The sequence below is a fragment of the Achroia grisella genome, unplaced genomic scaffold (assembly GCF_030625045.1).
Source record: "Achroia grisella isolate CSIRO2021 unplaced genomic scaffold, CSIRO_AGI_Agris_v1 utg779, whole genome shotgun sequence".
In the NCBI taxonomy this organism is placed as follows: domain Eukaryota; kingdom Metazoa; phylum Arthropoda; class Insecta; order Lepidoptera; family Pyralidae; genus Achroia; species Achroia grisella.
This window is the reverse complement of record NW_026713019.1, coordinates 61,967-80,592: the sequence shown is the minus strand read 5'-3', so window position 1 is coordinate 80,592 and position 18,626 is coordinate 61,967. Positions and strand designations below refer to the sequence as shown.

Below are 18,626 nucleotides of genomic sequence, written 5' to 3'. Positions count from 1 at the left end.
AAGTTCACCAGGAATTTATCACGATGGTTTCCAGGGGGAACCGCGTGGAGGTCGACCTGACATGGTACATTGCTAGCAATGGGGTTATCAATCCACATTACTAACAATCACTTCCCCCCTTATGACGCGGTTAGGTCAACGAACAATGACAACAACAGGCTTCCAAGTATTAACCAAACTCTATACAATGCCTGATGACGCCTCGTTCTGAGGCTAAACACGTGTCGCAATATGGGCGTAGACTCAATAACGATAGGAATTTGATCACCAATAGAGAAGGTCATAACGGTAGTCAACTTTCCACACTGCATATTTGCGGTGAATTAGTTGTAGCTGAATGAAATAAAATAATATAAATCCATTAGGTTTATGTATATGATTATTGTAATTTTGAAATAGCATGTTGGTGTCAATAGTTCTTGTAAAATATCAAGTTTGTAGCAAGTTTTTGTTTTAGATTAGTTTAATAAGTTAAGATTATTTTTATTTTTTAAGTAATTTATTATAGTTTGTTAGCTTGTATTTTTGTTTCAGCGCATGTTGTTGTATATTGTAATGATTCTAGTATTATTTTATTATTAAACTTCAATGCACAAATACATAAAAAAGGTGCACTTTTCTCCCAGTCAATCAGTGGGCAAATTTATCATTTTTAATATTAATATTAAATTTATTTCACGCTTGTCATCAAACAAATAGTAATAGATTGTTCGCTTGCGCAGGCGCCGACGCCGCCACCTCGGCCCCCACTTACGACCGTGGATACACACGCACACAACTCGCAGGAAGAAATACCTGTCGCTTATAATGATAAGGTATGTACTACATACAAAAAATTGTATCCTAATAGTCTAATGAATCAAATAGTTGGTCTAGCAATAGTAAACAAGTTGAGATATTTATTACTTATAAAAAAAATATCCAGATCAAATGAAGAAAATTGTTGGGCTTATAGTGAACAAGTTTAAAGGAAAGTTTTCTTAAAGGGGCAATAGCGCTCTCAATTGCCAAACTCTGCAGAGTACGTAGTACGGGTAATAGTCATATATATTAATTACATTCATGGTATATATGGAAAAACAAAGTAGATTAGCGGATTATTATACACATCTATAAATTAAAAACTTATTTTTTTTAATACAATTGCAAATTATGAATGAATGAATGAGCCGGGTCCTCCACACCTCCTAAGAGTATGTAGATTGGTGCCTTGGAGCCAGCCGAACGAGCCTCGACTCCGGGTGGAGCAGTCCCTGGGGAGCTGGATGTAAGCCCTTTTATAGGCAGGAAGTTCACAAAACAATAAACAAATATTTCGTTTATAGTATTGTATTCTATTATTGATGTTCCCCTTGGCAGGTGGTGGCTTTTTTGCGGCAAGCGAACATAATGTCAATATTACGGGAGCGCTGCGGCAAGGGCAGCGGGTGGGGCGGCTGGGGCGCGGGCTGGGGCGGCGGCTACCCCGCCCTACGCGACAAGGTGCGCGCCGTGCGCACAGAGGGCGCGGTCGCGCTCGCCAGGTACCAGTACGACGTGCAGTTCACCTGCATGCTCAGGTCAGTACCATCGGTATCTCACTATAATATATACGTGTGAATTGATAATATTGGGACTAGAACTCTGGACTAGTCAATTGTGGACAATACACACCGTCATCTAGTAGCAAGATATGCAGAGCTGCAGAGCTTGTATTGTACTCGATAACTGATGTAAATACTTACATAATTTTTGTAAAGACATACATAATGTATATGGGAAATATGCAGATCGATATAAGCAATCATGAATACAAATGTTTGTATCGTGCTGGGAAATGAACCCGTGACTATTAGAAGTAAAGTGCTAAACCTCTAGACTACCGTCGCCGTCATATCTTATTAAAAACTTTTTATTTATTATGCTATAAAAAATACCGAAGTCCGTTGTCATTTAGACGGAGTTTGCATATATTATATTAACTATGCAGATAATATGGTGGTACGGTACCCTTCGCATAATGTATTACGATGACTGCTTACTATACGGATGTGATGGAATCTGTACTGTCAGAATTTGCGCACGGGTATCAGTAGAAAATGATAGAATGAGCATAAAGCCAGGTCAGTTATACCTTCATGACATAATCACCAAGAATTGACCACGATGGTTTACAGAGAAGATCACTTGGAGGTCGTCTAGCTGTGTGGACAACAGTTGCTATCATCAAAAATCCTCTTAAGGCTCTTAACTTTCATTATATCTCAGGCACATACGGTTTATATTGTTTAACGCCATCTATGTTTTACACCTATAAGCTTATACGTTAGAAGGTAACACCTTATTTGGTGTCTATATAAATAGAACAAACTTCGACAGATGGCGCTAGAAGTCTCGCCACACGAAGATGAAGTTTATTATTTTGTTATTTAAACTTGTTTCAATTATATCTATTTATTATATTTTCGCATTAAATAGTGTGTTTTGCTTGGAATAGACTGAAATTAGTATTGTAATCCGGGTTCTAAGATAGATCATATGACGTCTATTACATACATGTACGCTTGTTTTTGAATAATAAAGGAATATTTGTCCTCTACACGTCCTCAAACCTTTCATCCTAAGATGAATCTTGGGCTTTATTCTGAATACACTTGAAAGTTTCTGGCAGTAAAATCATCAAACATACGAAGAACCATTAACCTACCGTTATAAAATTAAGCATACATATAAGTAGTTTTTTTAATGGAATATTTGGAATGAGTATGAAGTCAGGTCAATTAGCATATTGTGGCTGATTCGCTAGGATTTACGACAATTGTTTGTATCGGGGATCGCGTGGAGGTTCACCTGGACTAGTATTTTATTAAACTAGCAATTTTGTCTCTATCTAGTAATCCTTTGTTTAAAATAGACTTAAATATAAGCCAATACATTTTTCATTCCGAGAAATATTTTTTTTTTATATTACTGTGGTGGCAATCAAAGCCCATCTGACGGATACCGTAGCCTATTCCATATAACGCGAAGGCAGTCGCCGTCAAAAGCTAGTAAATGAAATGAATTCTGGGCTCTTTTATTTAAATGACCGATAAACAATATCAGAAAACTTGATATTTTATTAGATACTAGATGACCCGCGCAACTTCGTCTGCTTCTCACTTACTTGACATTTATCATTATATTTCGTCCAATTTACATAATATCTTTTTAAATTATAGCCTATGTCTTATTCGAATTTTGATGAAATTAAAATTAGTCTTATCAAAATTTGTTCCGTAGTTTTTGCGTGAAAGAGTAACAATCATCCATCCACAGTTACAAACTTTTTCGAATTCTATTCTATCTTATATTAATTATCCACTATTCTATTTCTTTTATTTGTTCATGTAATTTTATATAACTCATATACTATATGTCTGGAATAGGTGAATAAAGAGTTTATCTATCTATAATAACTCTTACATTCCTAAAATGAAGACTAAAATAACCTCACTTTCGAGCCCGTGATTATTGTGTTGGGCGAGGTAATCGCTGTTATTATAATAATAGCACTCGTTTATTATGTTGTGTCACCCCAGTCATTGTAATTTAATAAATTTGCACCCGAGCATACCGACATTACGTGAAATAGTATTTCAAGGCTTCAGCACACAAATTGTAGCGATAGTAAGCGATGCGACGCGAACTTAGACGTAGAGTTTGAAACGAAGAACTGTCGCATAGGAGGTACAATATTTGGATAATTTTAATTATTGTGACTTGATTTCTATTGTATTTATATTATTATATTGCATACTATTTATTAGTTAGAAAAACTAAAAAATACCTTCTACATATTAACATTCTATTATATATACACGGATAAAGAGAATATGATATTACTATTTTATTTTAAATTTTGTATAACACGTTTGTATAACATTGCATATATTATTAAAATATTCCCTAATGATACCATGATAGTTTTATACATGGGTTCCTGACATTTAGATTCATAAATTGTTTCAATATATACATATATACCAAAAGCCTGGCTTTTCAATTATAAATAATTAGATAAATTTTATAAAAAATATATGTTTCTCAAAAAATATATTTTTAAATAGAAACAGAACTAAAATTACAGCACATCTTTGTAAAATACTTAAAAATGGTTTACTCTTGAACTATACACCTTCTCAGACCTTTAGTGTGCTAAGACCTTAAACGTTACCTATATACATACATACACAGTTAAAGGTATTTTGTAAAACTTATTATAACAATTTTTGAATTCCTGGTATACCATTTTATAATTCCTTATATAGGTGTACAATGATGACCACATAATTGATCTTAACTATACGTACAAATAAGTTATGTAGTTTGTATAGTTTTTAATACAATTTGAATGGCAAACAAGCTACCGTTCTACCTGATAGTAGGAGGTAATCAGCACTACAACATCATGTCGAGCCTGTGTTATCACTCATGCGTTGCTATTCTGGACTTATATGATATGCAATTTATCCTATAATTTAACTTCGTTATCTTGCCCTTAAACCAAAACACAACAAAGCAAGCTTCTTGGCGGCTGAAATAGACCACGCACCAGACCCACACAGACGACTTTTAAAGTTTATGTGTATATTCTAATGCTGTTGGCTACAGCTGGCCTTTAAAGCTTCACTGGACGGAGCGAGTGCAGATGGCACTCCAAACCCGCGGAAGAATATAGTGCGGCGGAAGGTCTGCTCCCGTCTAATGAATACGAGTTTAGTCTGAAGGCACCGCTAGGGGTTCGAACCTTGGCTCAGGCCATCGTAATTTTGATCCGCGCTTGAATTGGACGGCAAATCAATCGAAGGGCCTTTACAAAGACTACCTATATAGGTGAAAGTTATGAGTTACCCAAACAGTTATACGACTCGGAAGATTAATTTTTCAGTCTACAAAATAAATATATAAATAACCCTAAGTCCCACGGTAAACAGAGCTTGTGTTATGAGTATTAGACAACTGATATAAATACTTAAATTTATTTTTGTAAATACATACATATTATACATATAATACACCTAGACCGAAACCGAGACCGACAAACAATCATACTCATGAATACAAATATTTGCACCGTGCGAGTAATCAAACCCACAACCATCAGAATTAAAGCGGTATGCTAAACCGCTAGACCACCAAGGCCGTCATATATTTATAGTCATTATATTGCATTTATTTAATATACCCATTGTGCACGTCGGGCTGCGGTCGAAGGACGTGCGTACGCGCAGTCTAGTGTTCGTTAGACAATGTAATTAGGCATCATTAGGTGCGGCACTGTACTGATATTAAATCGTACGTTTTCCCTTGGCAGCTCACTGTAAATACTATAAAAACGTAATAATATAAAGATAACTACAAAAACGTAATAGAGTTTTTAGTTGTCGTGCTAAACGAAGTAAGTCCCCAGTTCCTTTAGAGGGAATAGTAAATGTGATTTTATTTTCTCTATTAATTTTATTAATCTGCTGTAAGATGCTAGTCTATACTTTGCAATAGGACAATAAGATAAAGAGATATTATTTAAAATGCTAATATATTATTGTTCGCTTCACGGTGACGAAGAGTAGAGAGAAATGGGAGAGACATTTGCTAAATAATGGGACAATATAGATTATTAATAATAAATGTTATTCAATAAAAAAATATTTTATTTTATTTCTCTTCAAATATTGGACATTGTTATATTGTGTTATTTTTTGTAAAAAATAGTATATGTAGTTATTTACTTATTTTTTATTTTAATATCGTTTAAGTATAAAGGTTTTCAACACTTTTCATCTAAGGTTTGAACACATTCAAATAAATTTCTAAGAAATGTAGGTAAAATAATTAACTTCTTCATTTTGTCATTGACGTAATAATTGGCAAATATCGTGTGTTTAATAATAATTAAGAAATTGGACTGTCTTTATTAAAATTACTGTGTAAGTACTCACTAGAAATATGTAAATAATACACGTAAACGCTGTCACTGGGAGGTGTTGTTTGGATTATGAGGTCTAAAAATCATCTAAAAATAGTAAGCAATACTTACGTATAGGACGTAAGTATTGCTTGGAGTATATTGTTCATAATATATCGCTTGGACTGTATGTAGCGTCAGGTAGCAAGACAACCGCGAGATAAGATCCCCACGATAACATTGTGAGCAGTTTGAATTCATTGCAGACGCCGTCTGCACTTCACCACCGTCGAGTTCATAATACTGTCACCGTATTACCGTTATGTGTTTGTTTATTGGAATTTATGATTCGCATCCTATCTAGAAATGCAATGTAGAGAGCATCATAGTATCATAGCATCGTAGTGGTTCAGTAACCTGATATATAAAACTGTTCGTCAGTTCAAATCTGATCGACATAGAAAATATGTTATTAGAACAGAATAGAAAATTCTTTATTTAACTATTTTTTTATCTACCGCTTATTCCAAATGCTGTCGCATCAGATAAAGACGAGCAGGATACTTGCATGTTGGTCTTTTAAATAATTTTGTTGTAACTTTATATTTTTAAGTTAAAATGTAAAATTTGTGTATTAAAATACAAGCAACCAATTAATTATACTAATTACGTATTATGGTTAATAATATCTTGTTCTGTAGAAGTTGAAGATAAAATAGTACTTTATAATTATATATATATTGCTGCAAAACATATTTCAGCTGTTCAAATAATAATAATTAGGTTAATCTTGGTCTGAAATAAAACAATTGGCTACACTAAAATACTTTTTTTATACTCTAATAAACTGAAATACGTTTTTATAGATATTTATAGATTTTATATGTAAAGAAAATTTTGTTAATACATAAGGGTACTCTGTGTATTTTTTTAATGGATGATAGTCGAAAGGGGCACCTGCTTATGCTAATCGTTAACGCTAGCAGGGCACCAGAGGAGGACGATAAAATGAGCGTGAAGCCAGGTCAGTTAGCCCATCTTGGCAAATGGCAATTTACCACGATAGTTTTCAGAGGGAACCTCATGGATGTGAACCTGACATGGTACATTGCCAGCAACAGGGTCACTAATGCCCTTCTCCCCAACACTTTGTAAGTATACTAGAGTCCGTTGACCTTTTAAAAATGTCTGTACTTATAAATAACACATTGTCACAAATAAAGCTAATATATGGTAGGTATAAAATCCCAAATTAGGTAATCAAACAAACAGATTCACCTACCGTTCATACAGTACAGTTGAGGCTAATTGAATCGGCAAAGATATTAACAAATGTTTCAATCGACAATGTTTGTATGTCCTTGTGTTAGTTTGTACAGTTTGAAATTAAGTCACTCAAGGTTCTGTGCCCAGACAATAGAGTCAGCAGGTAAATAAAGCTGCTATGTGTATCAGTTTTGCTTATATAATTCGTTATTACACCTCATGTATAGACAATAGGGATATGTTCTTAAAATATTATTTTGAAAGCTTAAATTATTTACAAAAAAAACTATTAATAATATTTTTTATTGATACTAGGAAATAATAATATTGTACTAGCTGTTTACATGCGACTTCGTTCGCGTGGAATTTAACTTTACATTTTATTGTAATAAATATAATTTAAATACTAAAAGATTGTTAAGTTACTCCTTATAATATGCTCTATCTGCAAGTAAAAGTCCCATCAAAGTCCATATAGCCGCATCACAGTTTAGCAAGAACAAACAAACAGTCAAACATTTTTTATTTATGTCTGTATATACTTTCATTTTCGTTTTGCATTTCGTGAAAAACTGTTAATTGTAAATTACAAACAGACACGTTAATATTATTTATTTGTATAGATTAAAAATATGAAAATATATTTATTATTTTATTTCTGAAAAAAATATATTTAAATAGGTTTATTAATAGTTTTAACGTATTCTAAGAAATATCTTAATATTATTCATATATGTTTGCATTTACGTATGGCCCACGAAAATGTTATAACCTTTGTTATAATAAAATGGGTCGGAATTTATATTTTTTTTTAAATATTGCTCTCTGACCGAAATTTATGTTACAAACGATAAATTTTTGGAGGCATTACATGGTCGTTTTTGACTTGACAAGGCCCTGTCAGTTTCATATATTAACTATTAACAGATTTTAATTAGAAATATTTCTCAGAAACACCGCTTCATTGTTAGCCGAATTTGTGGCCATCTGTCCAAATGTATGGATTCCGCTGCGCCGCGCTGTTGAGTTGGTGACATCATTCTATATACTAATAAAATATTCTGTTCTGAATAGGAATTTTGTTATGATATTGTTCATTATAAATTATCTAGTCGGTCTACTCTGGTAATATAATTTAATTTATTTAATATAATATTTGATTCGTTTAAAATAATATTTGATTACGCCATTTTTCATCTCTTTATGCTCTGGAATTACACATTTGTAAATACATACATAATATACAAAGAAAACATCGAGACCAATACAAACAATCATACTCATGAAAGCAAATGTTTGTACCGTGCGAGGAATCTAACCCGGAACCATCGGATATAAAGCAGTGTGCTAAAGGGCTACCACCAAGGCCGTCAAAGGATTTCTTGAAATTAAATTGATATAGAGTTTAGACTACCGAGTAAATGTGTTATTGTGCTCATTTGGGAATGGAATACAGGGTTACTGAAATTCCTAGTGTCACGATTTAGTATGAGTTCGCTGAAGTTGTGACCTAAAATAAATTTGCTTTTACAATTTACTACAGCTATCTATTTTATTAAAATACTATTTTAAAATAATTTTACTGTTATGATATAATAAGGAAACGAAATACATACAATTGTTGTCGTTTTTAATTTTCCGACAATGTTAATCATTTTACCATGCAAGGTTACTCACGACCTTTAGTAATAATGAAATTATTAAAGTCCATGATAATATTTTACAGTAAATTTTAAGTATCCATGGCACATTAATATAACTGATGTTTTGGCTATGTTATAAAAAAAGAAAAGACTGTACTGTGTGAGAATATTTTAGTCAGCGCCGATCTAATAATCATAACTAATATAAAATACAATTGAAGAATGTAACCAATCATAAATTACGTACGCCTTATTTGCGTATTTTGCACATGTTTACCATGTGCTATACTCGAAGTAACACAAAAATCTGCATATTTTGCCAAGCTTAAGGGGAACGCCACTACACATCCTATATGGTTGTAGACCACTCATGCATAAACGAAATATCTCCTTTGGAAAGTTTACACTCTATCCTGAAGAGATAAAAACCACAACTCCTAAAAATATCCCAATTTTTGCCCCCTGACAACCCCCAATAAAAAAAATACTCGAAGTATATGTATGTATTATTGATGTTGATATATATATTTTTATTAAACCAAATACAGAAAATAATTAAAATATTAAGTATATATTAACTGTTACAAAAGGCGGTCTTATCGTTAATAAATTTCTTCTAGTCTACCTTTGGGTGGATATAGAAAGTAAAAATGGCAAGAATGAATGAATGAAAAAAGGGACCATGTATTTGTGTGCATATCGTTACGGGCGTTTATCTACTCTTTCTGTTATGTTACCTTCTTTCTACCTAATTTTTTTTCTGGAAGAAATTGCTTAATGATTAAATTACCTTTCGTTCTAATTCTATACTATATACAGAAAAGTGTATGAAGTCATACATGAATAGAATTCATTTATAGAGATTGGTTTAACTGATTCTGTTACATATCGTAAAGTTTATAGACAATCTACGCACCTTATCGAAATAGAACTTACGCATTGCTATTCATAATGGAAATATTTAAGTAGCTTGACACATATCTAGGCGGGTTTAGAATATCAACTACCAGGTAAAGTATCTTACAAGACTGATATCCGTATTCAAGGCAGTAATGACAATTCTTCTTAAATTTGTCTTTCAAAGAAAATTTCATGGAGACTAAGTTACATTTATAATAGATGTTTCAAGTAAATCTAGTCTAATACATTTTAATAGTATTCTCTACGCTAAGGAAACTTTTTAATTGCTTACTTCGAATGAATAATATAGTGTAATTTGCATTGTTATACCATATATAGGTAAAAAGTTTCCTATCCATATGGAAGACTAGCGTCGAAGTAATTAATTGATATTGAGTCACGATAATACTGTGACTACATTCTTATTTATTTAGCAATTAGACGGCCTCAACACATGGTCTTACCTCCAATGACCATAGGTTTGATTCCTCGCACGATGCATACTTTTGTGGTCCTAAGTATCTTACTACATTATTTATGTAGTTACATAAAATGTATTTAAATATTTATATCAGTTGTCCAGTCTCCATAAGCACAGCTCTGCTTAGTTTGAGTCTTGATGGCGCTATGTGCAATGTCCAGAGTCCTTGGCATATTTACACCTAAAGGAGAAGGTGTAAACATAATATACCAAGATGACTGATGATTAATAAATGTAAATGTTTCAACATTTTCTTAGCTGCATGTATTTTCTTTGACAATTTTATTAAATTTAATATTCATACAGAATACTTTCGGCCGCTTATGCATGTCAATTTTGAATCATTATCCCATCCTCTCGGTTCGGCTAGCTACTTAAGTTGAGAAGAACTGGCAAGAAATTTGACTGATACATTTTTATCTTCTTAAGATTATTATTTTTAAACAGTTTAAAAAGAATAAATTAAATAAATAAGAGGTTAAATCTATGTTCATCTTGACGTAAAACTATTAGTTTAAACTTAGTGGCGTGTTACTTATCTGTTTGTATCTCAAATAAAATAAATAAATACTTATCTATCTTAAAGGGTACGACTTTAACATTTTCTATCACCACAGCTATTGAAGTGACCTAACTATTTTACTGCCGTTCAGTTATAATTAAAGCTGAAACACCGTCACGTTTATACCATTAAACATTATTTTAAGTGTATTGTTTTTTTAATTAACAATAATTAAAACTTGTACTTACGAAGTGACAAGATAATTTTAATTAAAAGCAGATGTTTGTTTTAAATAGACTAATTTTCATGCTGATTTACACGTTGTTCTTCAACGTATTCAGGTTACAGACCTTGAAATAGATATTGCTTCATTTTTGACGTAGAAAACCTACATAAATGTTCTAATACAGTTTCGGTTGTGACTTTTTTTTTTAATCAATGATTGATTGTTTATTTTAGTTTATTGATAGGGCTAGCTCTACTGATGATTTTTTAAATCGGTACAATTAACAAGTCTTAGCTTCAAACTTGTTAAAACCAAGTCTCCTTCACATAGTATATAATGAGTGCAGGCTGAAAGATCTAAGCGAACAGACAGCAGAGTCACTTCCGCTGTCTGTTCGTTTAGATCTTTTAAATTACGCAACGGATTTTAATGCAGTTTTTACCAATAGATAGAGTGAATCAAAACATTATACATGTACATCCGTGTAAAGCCGGGGCGTGTAGCTAGTGAAATATAAAAATATTAATGCATGTAGCATGGCAAAATACTAATAGGTGTTCAAATATACATAATTCATCTAAGTTTTGAATGGTCATTTTTCATGATTTTGTCGTCACATATTCAAGTTAGTTAGTTGAAGTTTCTACCGAGAACTAATAGTGTTAAATGTTTTGTTTTTCGGCTGAAATAGTCAAGACTGAGATTGACACAGAAGATCTTTTTACAAAATATATCTTTAGCAAAATGTAAAACTTTAAACGATGTTATTTCTATGTGGGAACCAAAATAAAGGTTTGAAATTATGAGGTAATTACTAAGTAGTGCACGGTGCATCCAAGTAGGACAAATTATGTTCAGTTTGTGTACACTTATTATACTAATACTTCGTGGGTGGAGTGTGGGAAGAGATTGTACTCCCCTGTGAACCTTCAACAAACTACGGTATTGTACTTGGACAAACTTATACTTGCACCACAGATTATGTAATAGTAGTTGTCTAATAAAATATAATTAATCTGTGGACTGAGTAAACAAGCATTTTAATCCTTATACTTACTAACAATTTGATGTGAAAGTTAATTTATTTTTTCTTATCATTTATAGTTCATTGTTATTATAATATTATGATTATTATAAAAAAATATATTATTTTTTTATTATAAAAGGAAAGATGTCACTTGGTAGATATAACGTAACTACTTTTAGAATCAATCACTAGTAAAATAAATTAAGCGAACAAAAACGAAGACAAAAGTCAGTTTGGTCTAATATTGAATAAACTTAAGGTTGTACGAATTTATTATTAACTGGCGACCCATCAAAACTGCATGGGTATGTTTTACCGTGCTTTTGACGGAAGACGTAAAACTGTGTGCTTGTTTTATAAATATATAATAACAATTCTGGAAGATATTCTCTTAATAAAACCGTATCAAAATCCTTTGTTTGGTTTATAAGTAAGTGCAGAAACTGATACACGACATCAACTATCTTTTTTTCTATTTATATATGGTATTGTAAATTTGCCTAACACTTCGACGGGTAAAAACTGAATAAAACATTGTATTACGTGAGGACATGGTATTTTATGCAAATTTTCAACCGTCTTCGATGTGATGAACATCTGTTCGTATTTTTGTGTATATTTTCTCCAATTCTATCTACAATGATTTCAATTACTGTTTTTACAATCAACAAGACTTTGTAGGTTACGTACTGATTGTGACAAAATTATTGTAAGTTTATTGTTTGTAGAAATATTTCAAAATTAAATTTTATAATCATTTAATCATTAGGGCATGTTAGGGTGTTCATTAGTATATGGTAAGGACAGTCTAGTAATGCAAGTCAAGTTTTTTGTTTTTTTTATTAATATTTATTCCCTACCGTTTTTTCAAGTCAATAATAACTGAATTATGGTAGATTCTAGTGTATCCTTGTATCCTCCATTGTACCTTGCATGTGAAGGGAGGTCTAAAATATTATTACTTGGTAAGATATAACGTGATATAATTGCAATTATCCATTATCTTTATAAATCAGCGGCGACGGTCGGTGTTACCGTCGGTCGCGTGCTCGTCGACCTCATTACAGCAGTAATTTCATTGTTCTGCCATGGTACGACGCCTCCTACTATTATGGACGTACAGATGTCAGTCTTGTTGCATAGATAAAGAATATTGTGAATTATGAAGGTAGACTTTATACAAACCTAGTGAGACAAAGGTATTTCAGGCGCCAAGCATTTTTTTTTTGTTGTAATGTTGGCCGCAGCTGACCTTTACTACTTCACCGAATGATAGGGCGCGAGTGCAGATGGCACTCGAAACCCGCGGAAGGACTTATGAGGCGGCTGATGTGTATCCGCCAACACGTGGTTGGCGGATACACTTTAGTCTGAGAGCATCGCTAGGTGATCGAACTTTGGCGTAGGCGGTCGTAATTTCGATTCCCGTTTGAATTGGACGGGGGATCGATCGGAGATGCTCGATTTAAGGTGATATGTGGCAGACGAGTAGCATGAAGGCATGACATCTTGAAAATTTATAATGAAAACGAATGACAGCAAAGGTCACTCTCACACGTCACATGCATATTGGTGACAGTCGTTACCGTCAGTTGTTGTTGGTCATTCTAGTCACATAAAAAAAGAATATGTTCGTCTCTATAATCCCGGATATGGTAGTCCTTTCATTTCAATATAATGTCGTGAGTGAAACCACCATTGAAATAAGGCACAAATATTCCCGTTATAGAAGGAAAACTTTAAATAATAAACCTATACCCAATCATCTGGCCTGAGTGTTGCCAAATAAAGAAGTAAATACTCCTTGCATATGGAGATTTAAGACCAAAAGTATAAACATGCTCATTCTACGAGTCCAATAAAGTTATATATATACATACTGGACACGAGCCATACTTCTTGTAACATACTCAAAATATATTGTCGAAACGAAAACCTTCAAGTATTTCAGCAATTAGTTGTGAAAAAAGCTGTATAAAATTGCCTCCACTCTACTCTCCGACTCAAATAATATAAAATACGTGATTAAAATAGAAGTTATTTTTGTTTTTTCAATCCAGTGGAGCGAATAATTAAACAAATGTCAACATATTTATCGCCAGTTGAAGATGCCTCGAAGTTCGCTATAAAAACTCGGTATATATTTTTTCTGGGAAGTGAACACATTAGTTATTTTTTAAACCATTCCTAAGAATGATAACTAAAGCATAAGCAACTATGTTACCGTTTTATACATACAATTGTGTATCCATAGTGACTTGTATCTATATTTTTTAACTCTCGACTCTTTGTTGAGGAATTAAGGATTAACAATGTAGAAGGCCAAAGCTTAATTCATGTATCCCGGTTACGAAGAAAGTCCTTGGTAGAAGCACTAGCTTCTTTATATATCGACCACTAAATCGATATATAAAATATCATACTCAGTAGCAACACGGTGAAATACAACAATAATTAAGGAAATCCTTAGCCTGAATTTATATCATCAGGTTCAGTCTGGACGTACCTTGTCGCAGGTATCTCGTCAGCATATACCTACAGACGAGTGTATCTACCATTCCATTATTATACATACGAAAAAAAACCAATGCACCACAGTGCACCAATAGAATTCTGTTGTTTGCACGAGCCGTCCGACTCTTATCGGAAATGTAGGCTCTTACTCCTAAAGTCTAGGTCGTTAGCTTGTTTGCAACACATAATGTAATAGGTACCTACCTAACAATAGAAAGAATGTAAATAATGAATCAATGTCTACAGAAAATTATAAACGAAATTAACTTCTAACAAAGACAATGTCATAGTTTTCAGCCTTGAAACTATACCTACAGTTAAATGACTAAATTCTAATTGATATATGACTACAACTTTTGTTCCCTCGCTAATTGTTTCACACGCATTTACATGTGTTGTGTAATGCTTTTACATTTTGTATTTGTTGAAATATTGATATGCTACAATAATTCAACACTTAAGTGCTAATTTATTGCGTTGAAAACACAAGTGTACTTCACGAAACATTTGCTTTATATCAACGAGTGCCGATTGGTATTAAATTTTGGGCACTCGACAAATCGTTTCAAGGATTTCGTTTCATTTGTAAATGGATAAGTACATTACTTGTTGAAATATAAATGATTCATATAAAACTATTTATTTGACACTAAGAGGTCACGCGTATGACTACAAAGTAACGGGTTAAGTGGAACCAAATAATAGGTTATCTCTATTTTATTTCTAGTTGGCCTGGCAAACGTTGTTTTGCGTATAAATTATTACTGGATGAAGCTAACCTTAGGTATAAAAAATAGCCGACGACCTTTCTCAAATCTACCAAATATACAACAAAAATGCCATATAAATAGGTCAAACCATTTCGGAGAAGTTCTATAACAAACATTGTGACACGAAATTTTTATATAGGTATTAGATAGTATGACAGTGCCCACGTACTGTAAACATTCATCGTAGATTCTATTTCATTATCTGTATGGTTTATATTGAAAATAAGAACTGTTACTTTGTTTGTTCATATTTTATGCTACTCATCGAATGTTGATAAAAGTTGTTATTTATTGCTCGAAGAAAGAAAGAAAGAAAGAAAAATATTTTATTCAAGCTGATAAGCTTGCAGCAGATGACATATGTCTAGCACCTTAATTGTAGGCAAGGAGTAAAAAGTTGTCTGCGTGAATACCTGTCTCACCTATTACAACCGCCAAGCATCTTTGTAAGTTATAATTCGGTTATAGGGACTAGATTAGACAGGCAAATAGCAAGTTAAGAGGCATCATCGAATGCTTCTGCCTTATCCTATTTATTTGGGGTCGGTGTAATATTTTTCTTTTCCATTCGTCTCTGTTCGCAGTCATCTAGTTATTTACGTCCTTTCTTGCTATATTATCTTTTACACAGTCCATCTATCTTTTTTTCCACATTCACCTTTGTCTTCTACTACCTTATAATCACCTTCCTTAAAATATTGTCTATGTTAAAATAAAATATTGCGAGTTAAGATGCATGACAAACTTATTTATATAGACGACGGTTATCGCTTACCATCAGGTGGACAGGCAGCATGTTTGCCATTCCTTTTATAATTAACAAAAAAAAAAACAGACTAGAAATATATTTTTCATAATCCTACAATATTATGGAGTAGAGAGCAGTGCCTCTGGGTTTCATCTGGTGAATTATAAAATCGTTGTAGAGCAGCGTTATTAGGTAAATAAATTGAAAAACAACCTTATAAACAACAGCTTGTTTTATCTGAATATTCATCTATTTACTTACTTCTATCGTTGGGGTATGAAACTGCGTAATTTTAATTCCGTTGTACTGTGAAATTTTAATGTAAACAAATACGATATACTTAGGAATGGCGTTGCCAAGTGGTTTACTGTTCTACCTCAAACGTGTGTTAATTTTATGTTTATGACTGTAGTGATTTTATCTATAATTGAAATCATAAACAAGCTGACAGCTCACCTGCTGGTAAATGGTAACCGTCGCGTTCATACTAGAACGTCATTGCGAACATCAGGTGACATGACGCCCGTGACTACGCGTGTGTTGCCATTTCGAAAGATCTAGGTGTCATGCTTCAATACCATGTAATTTTACTACTCTCCCTTCAAACTGAAACTACTTACAAAGTAAGCAGTAACATTACAACTAGTTACAATCAATTCTAATACAAGTCAATACAATTTATTAAACTGAAGAGCCATTCAATTAAAGGACGATTGCGGAGTTAAATCAATCAATTAAATTGCTGACAAGTGGGTTGGTACTTAGTATTACGCTAGGAATGAGTTGTTTAACTGACGATTGTATGCAAATGCCCGCATGGCGTGCGTCCGGGCAAGGGCAGGCGAACCATCATTAACGGTTTAATCAAACTTGCGAAACCCTTTATCCAATAAACAAATGTTTTCCTTTTTATTTCTAAAATACAACTGAAAGTCACCAGTCATTTTGTTATCAAATCAAGGTATGTACTACGATCATTATTTAGGTAAGCTGATATCTATACATCTATACAAATAAATAGTCGGTTAAGCTAAGTGACATAAAAATTTAAAAACTAAACAAAATATATTTATTTTAATTTAATTATAAAGTTATCATACATAATATGATGGTGCAACTGTTAAGTCAGATTGGTTAGTCCTTCGTTGCCTTCGGAGTCGTAGAATACGAACGCAACCTCGCGACTCCTGCAATTACACTCGTAGCTACATCGAGTGTTGTTTTAGTGGGTAAAAATCCCACATACCTTCTTTGTCCGGAGACGGTCTTTTCAAGATTTTTCACACGAAAAAAGCTCTCCATGGCGTATTGAACAGAAATTAACTCCGATTGTTTCCAGGGCAAACCGCATATGGATCGACGTGATATGGTATATTCTAGTTCCCATTACTATCAAACCCTTCGCCTCTGAAAATATATTTAACTATACATTAACACACGGCTTGTTTACAATCTTTTTATATGTATACTTTTGTGCGTATTGCTAGTTAAAATTAGCGATCTCGCAAAGATGCGCTCGCGCCGCGTTGGCCGCTATTTTCGCTCTTCGCATTTCGCCCGCATCGACTATTTTCAGTACGTTCAATGATCCTGTAAACTTGTTGGATGCAAAAACAAAGCAATTGTTGTAAACATACGTGATTTCTTTAATGTTATATATAGATTTAACTAAATAAATAATGTTAACAAATTGGCTTTGCTTTTCTCGATTGAATCTGTAAACTCAACTGGACAGTAGGGAAATTAATATTAATAGAAACAACTTGACTTGCATAGTTAAATGATTAATTTATTTTTGATTTTTTAATTTGTACCTTTAATTTAGATTTTTAAAACTATATATATATACAAATTATAGTACATATTGATAAACATTATTTGTTTTGTTACAGGTAAGAATCCCTATTCTTCTTTGATAATGTGATAAAAGGCAGTAAGTACAAAATAATTATAAAAAATAATTCGTAAGTTATTTGCTTTACAATATTGTTATTAGTTATAATAACATTAATAACTCCATTATGTCCCATGCCTGGGCATTGGTCGTCATCACGTAGAGGTCCACGCGTCCTTGAGCGTCTCATTATAGTATTAATTTAAAATTTTTCTTCAAATATATTTTTAATTATGCAATATGTTTATATTTATAAGTATTTATTATCAACTTTTGCAACGCGGAATCACATTATGGACGTTCGCATTGCCGCAAGCTCATTTGTTTCTTACGTATCTGCTTTGATTTTTTAATGTTCTCATGTTGTTTTTACCTATGCGAAAGTATAAATCTAGCAAGCAATGTATTCGATTTACTGTTGGAATTGAAACTTTAATAGTTGCTGTTAATCTTAGATGGTAAAACAACTATGTAGGTTATACAAGCGTGCAGTCACGCGCGTACTCCCACGCAACCTTACAGGAGTAGGGACTCTCCCACGTGCACAACTCGGCACGTGCATTGAACATTTGTTTTAAAGTGGATATTTATGTTAACAGTACTACTTATGAACTAACTATAATAAAATAGATACAATTAGAATAAATGTATACCAATATAATGTTTAGAATAAGAAGAAGTTATAGAGTGTTAAAAAAGACAATTTTAACACTCAACACTAAAAAAAGA

At 32.8% G+C, this 18,626-nt stretch overlaps 1 protein-coding gene across 2 annotated transcripts in view; it reads left to right on the top strand.

The window, feature by feature from the left end:
• Positions 1 to 18,626, top strand: part of LOC131850832 (E3 ubiquitin-protein ligase HECW2) — a 73,308-nt gene that overhangs the window by 7,213 nt on the left and 47,469 nt on the right. For both annotated transcript variants that reach the window (XM_059201198.1, XM_059201197.1), the window contains 2 exons: positions 723 to 815; positions 1,360 to 1,559. In XM_059201198.1, the coding sequence (XP_059057181.1) occupies positions 723 to 815; positions 1,360 to 1,559 (293 nt within the window). The remainder of the gene's footprint in view (positions 1 to 722; positions 816 to 1,359; positions 1,560 to 18,626) is intronic.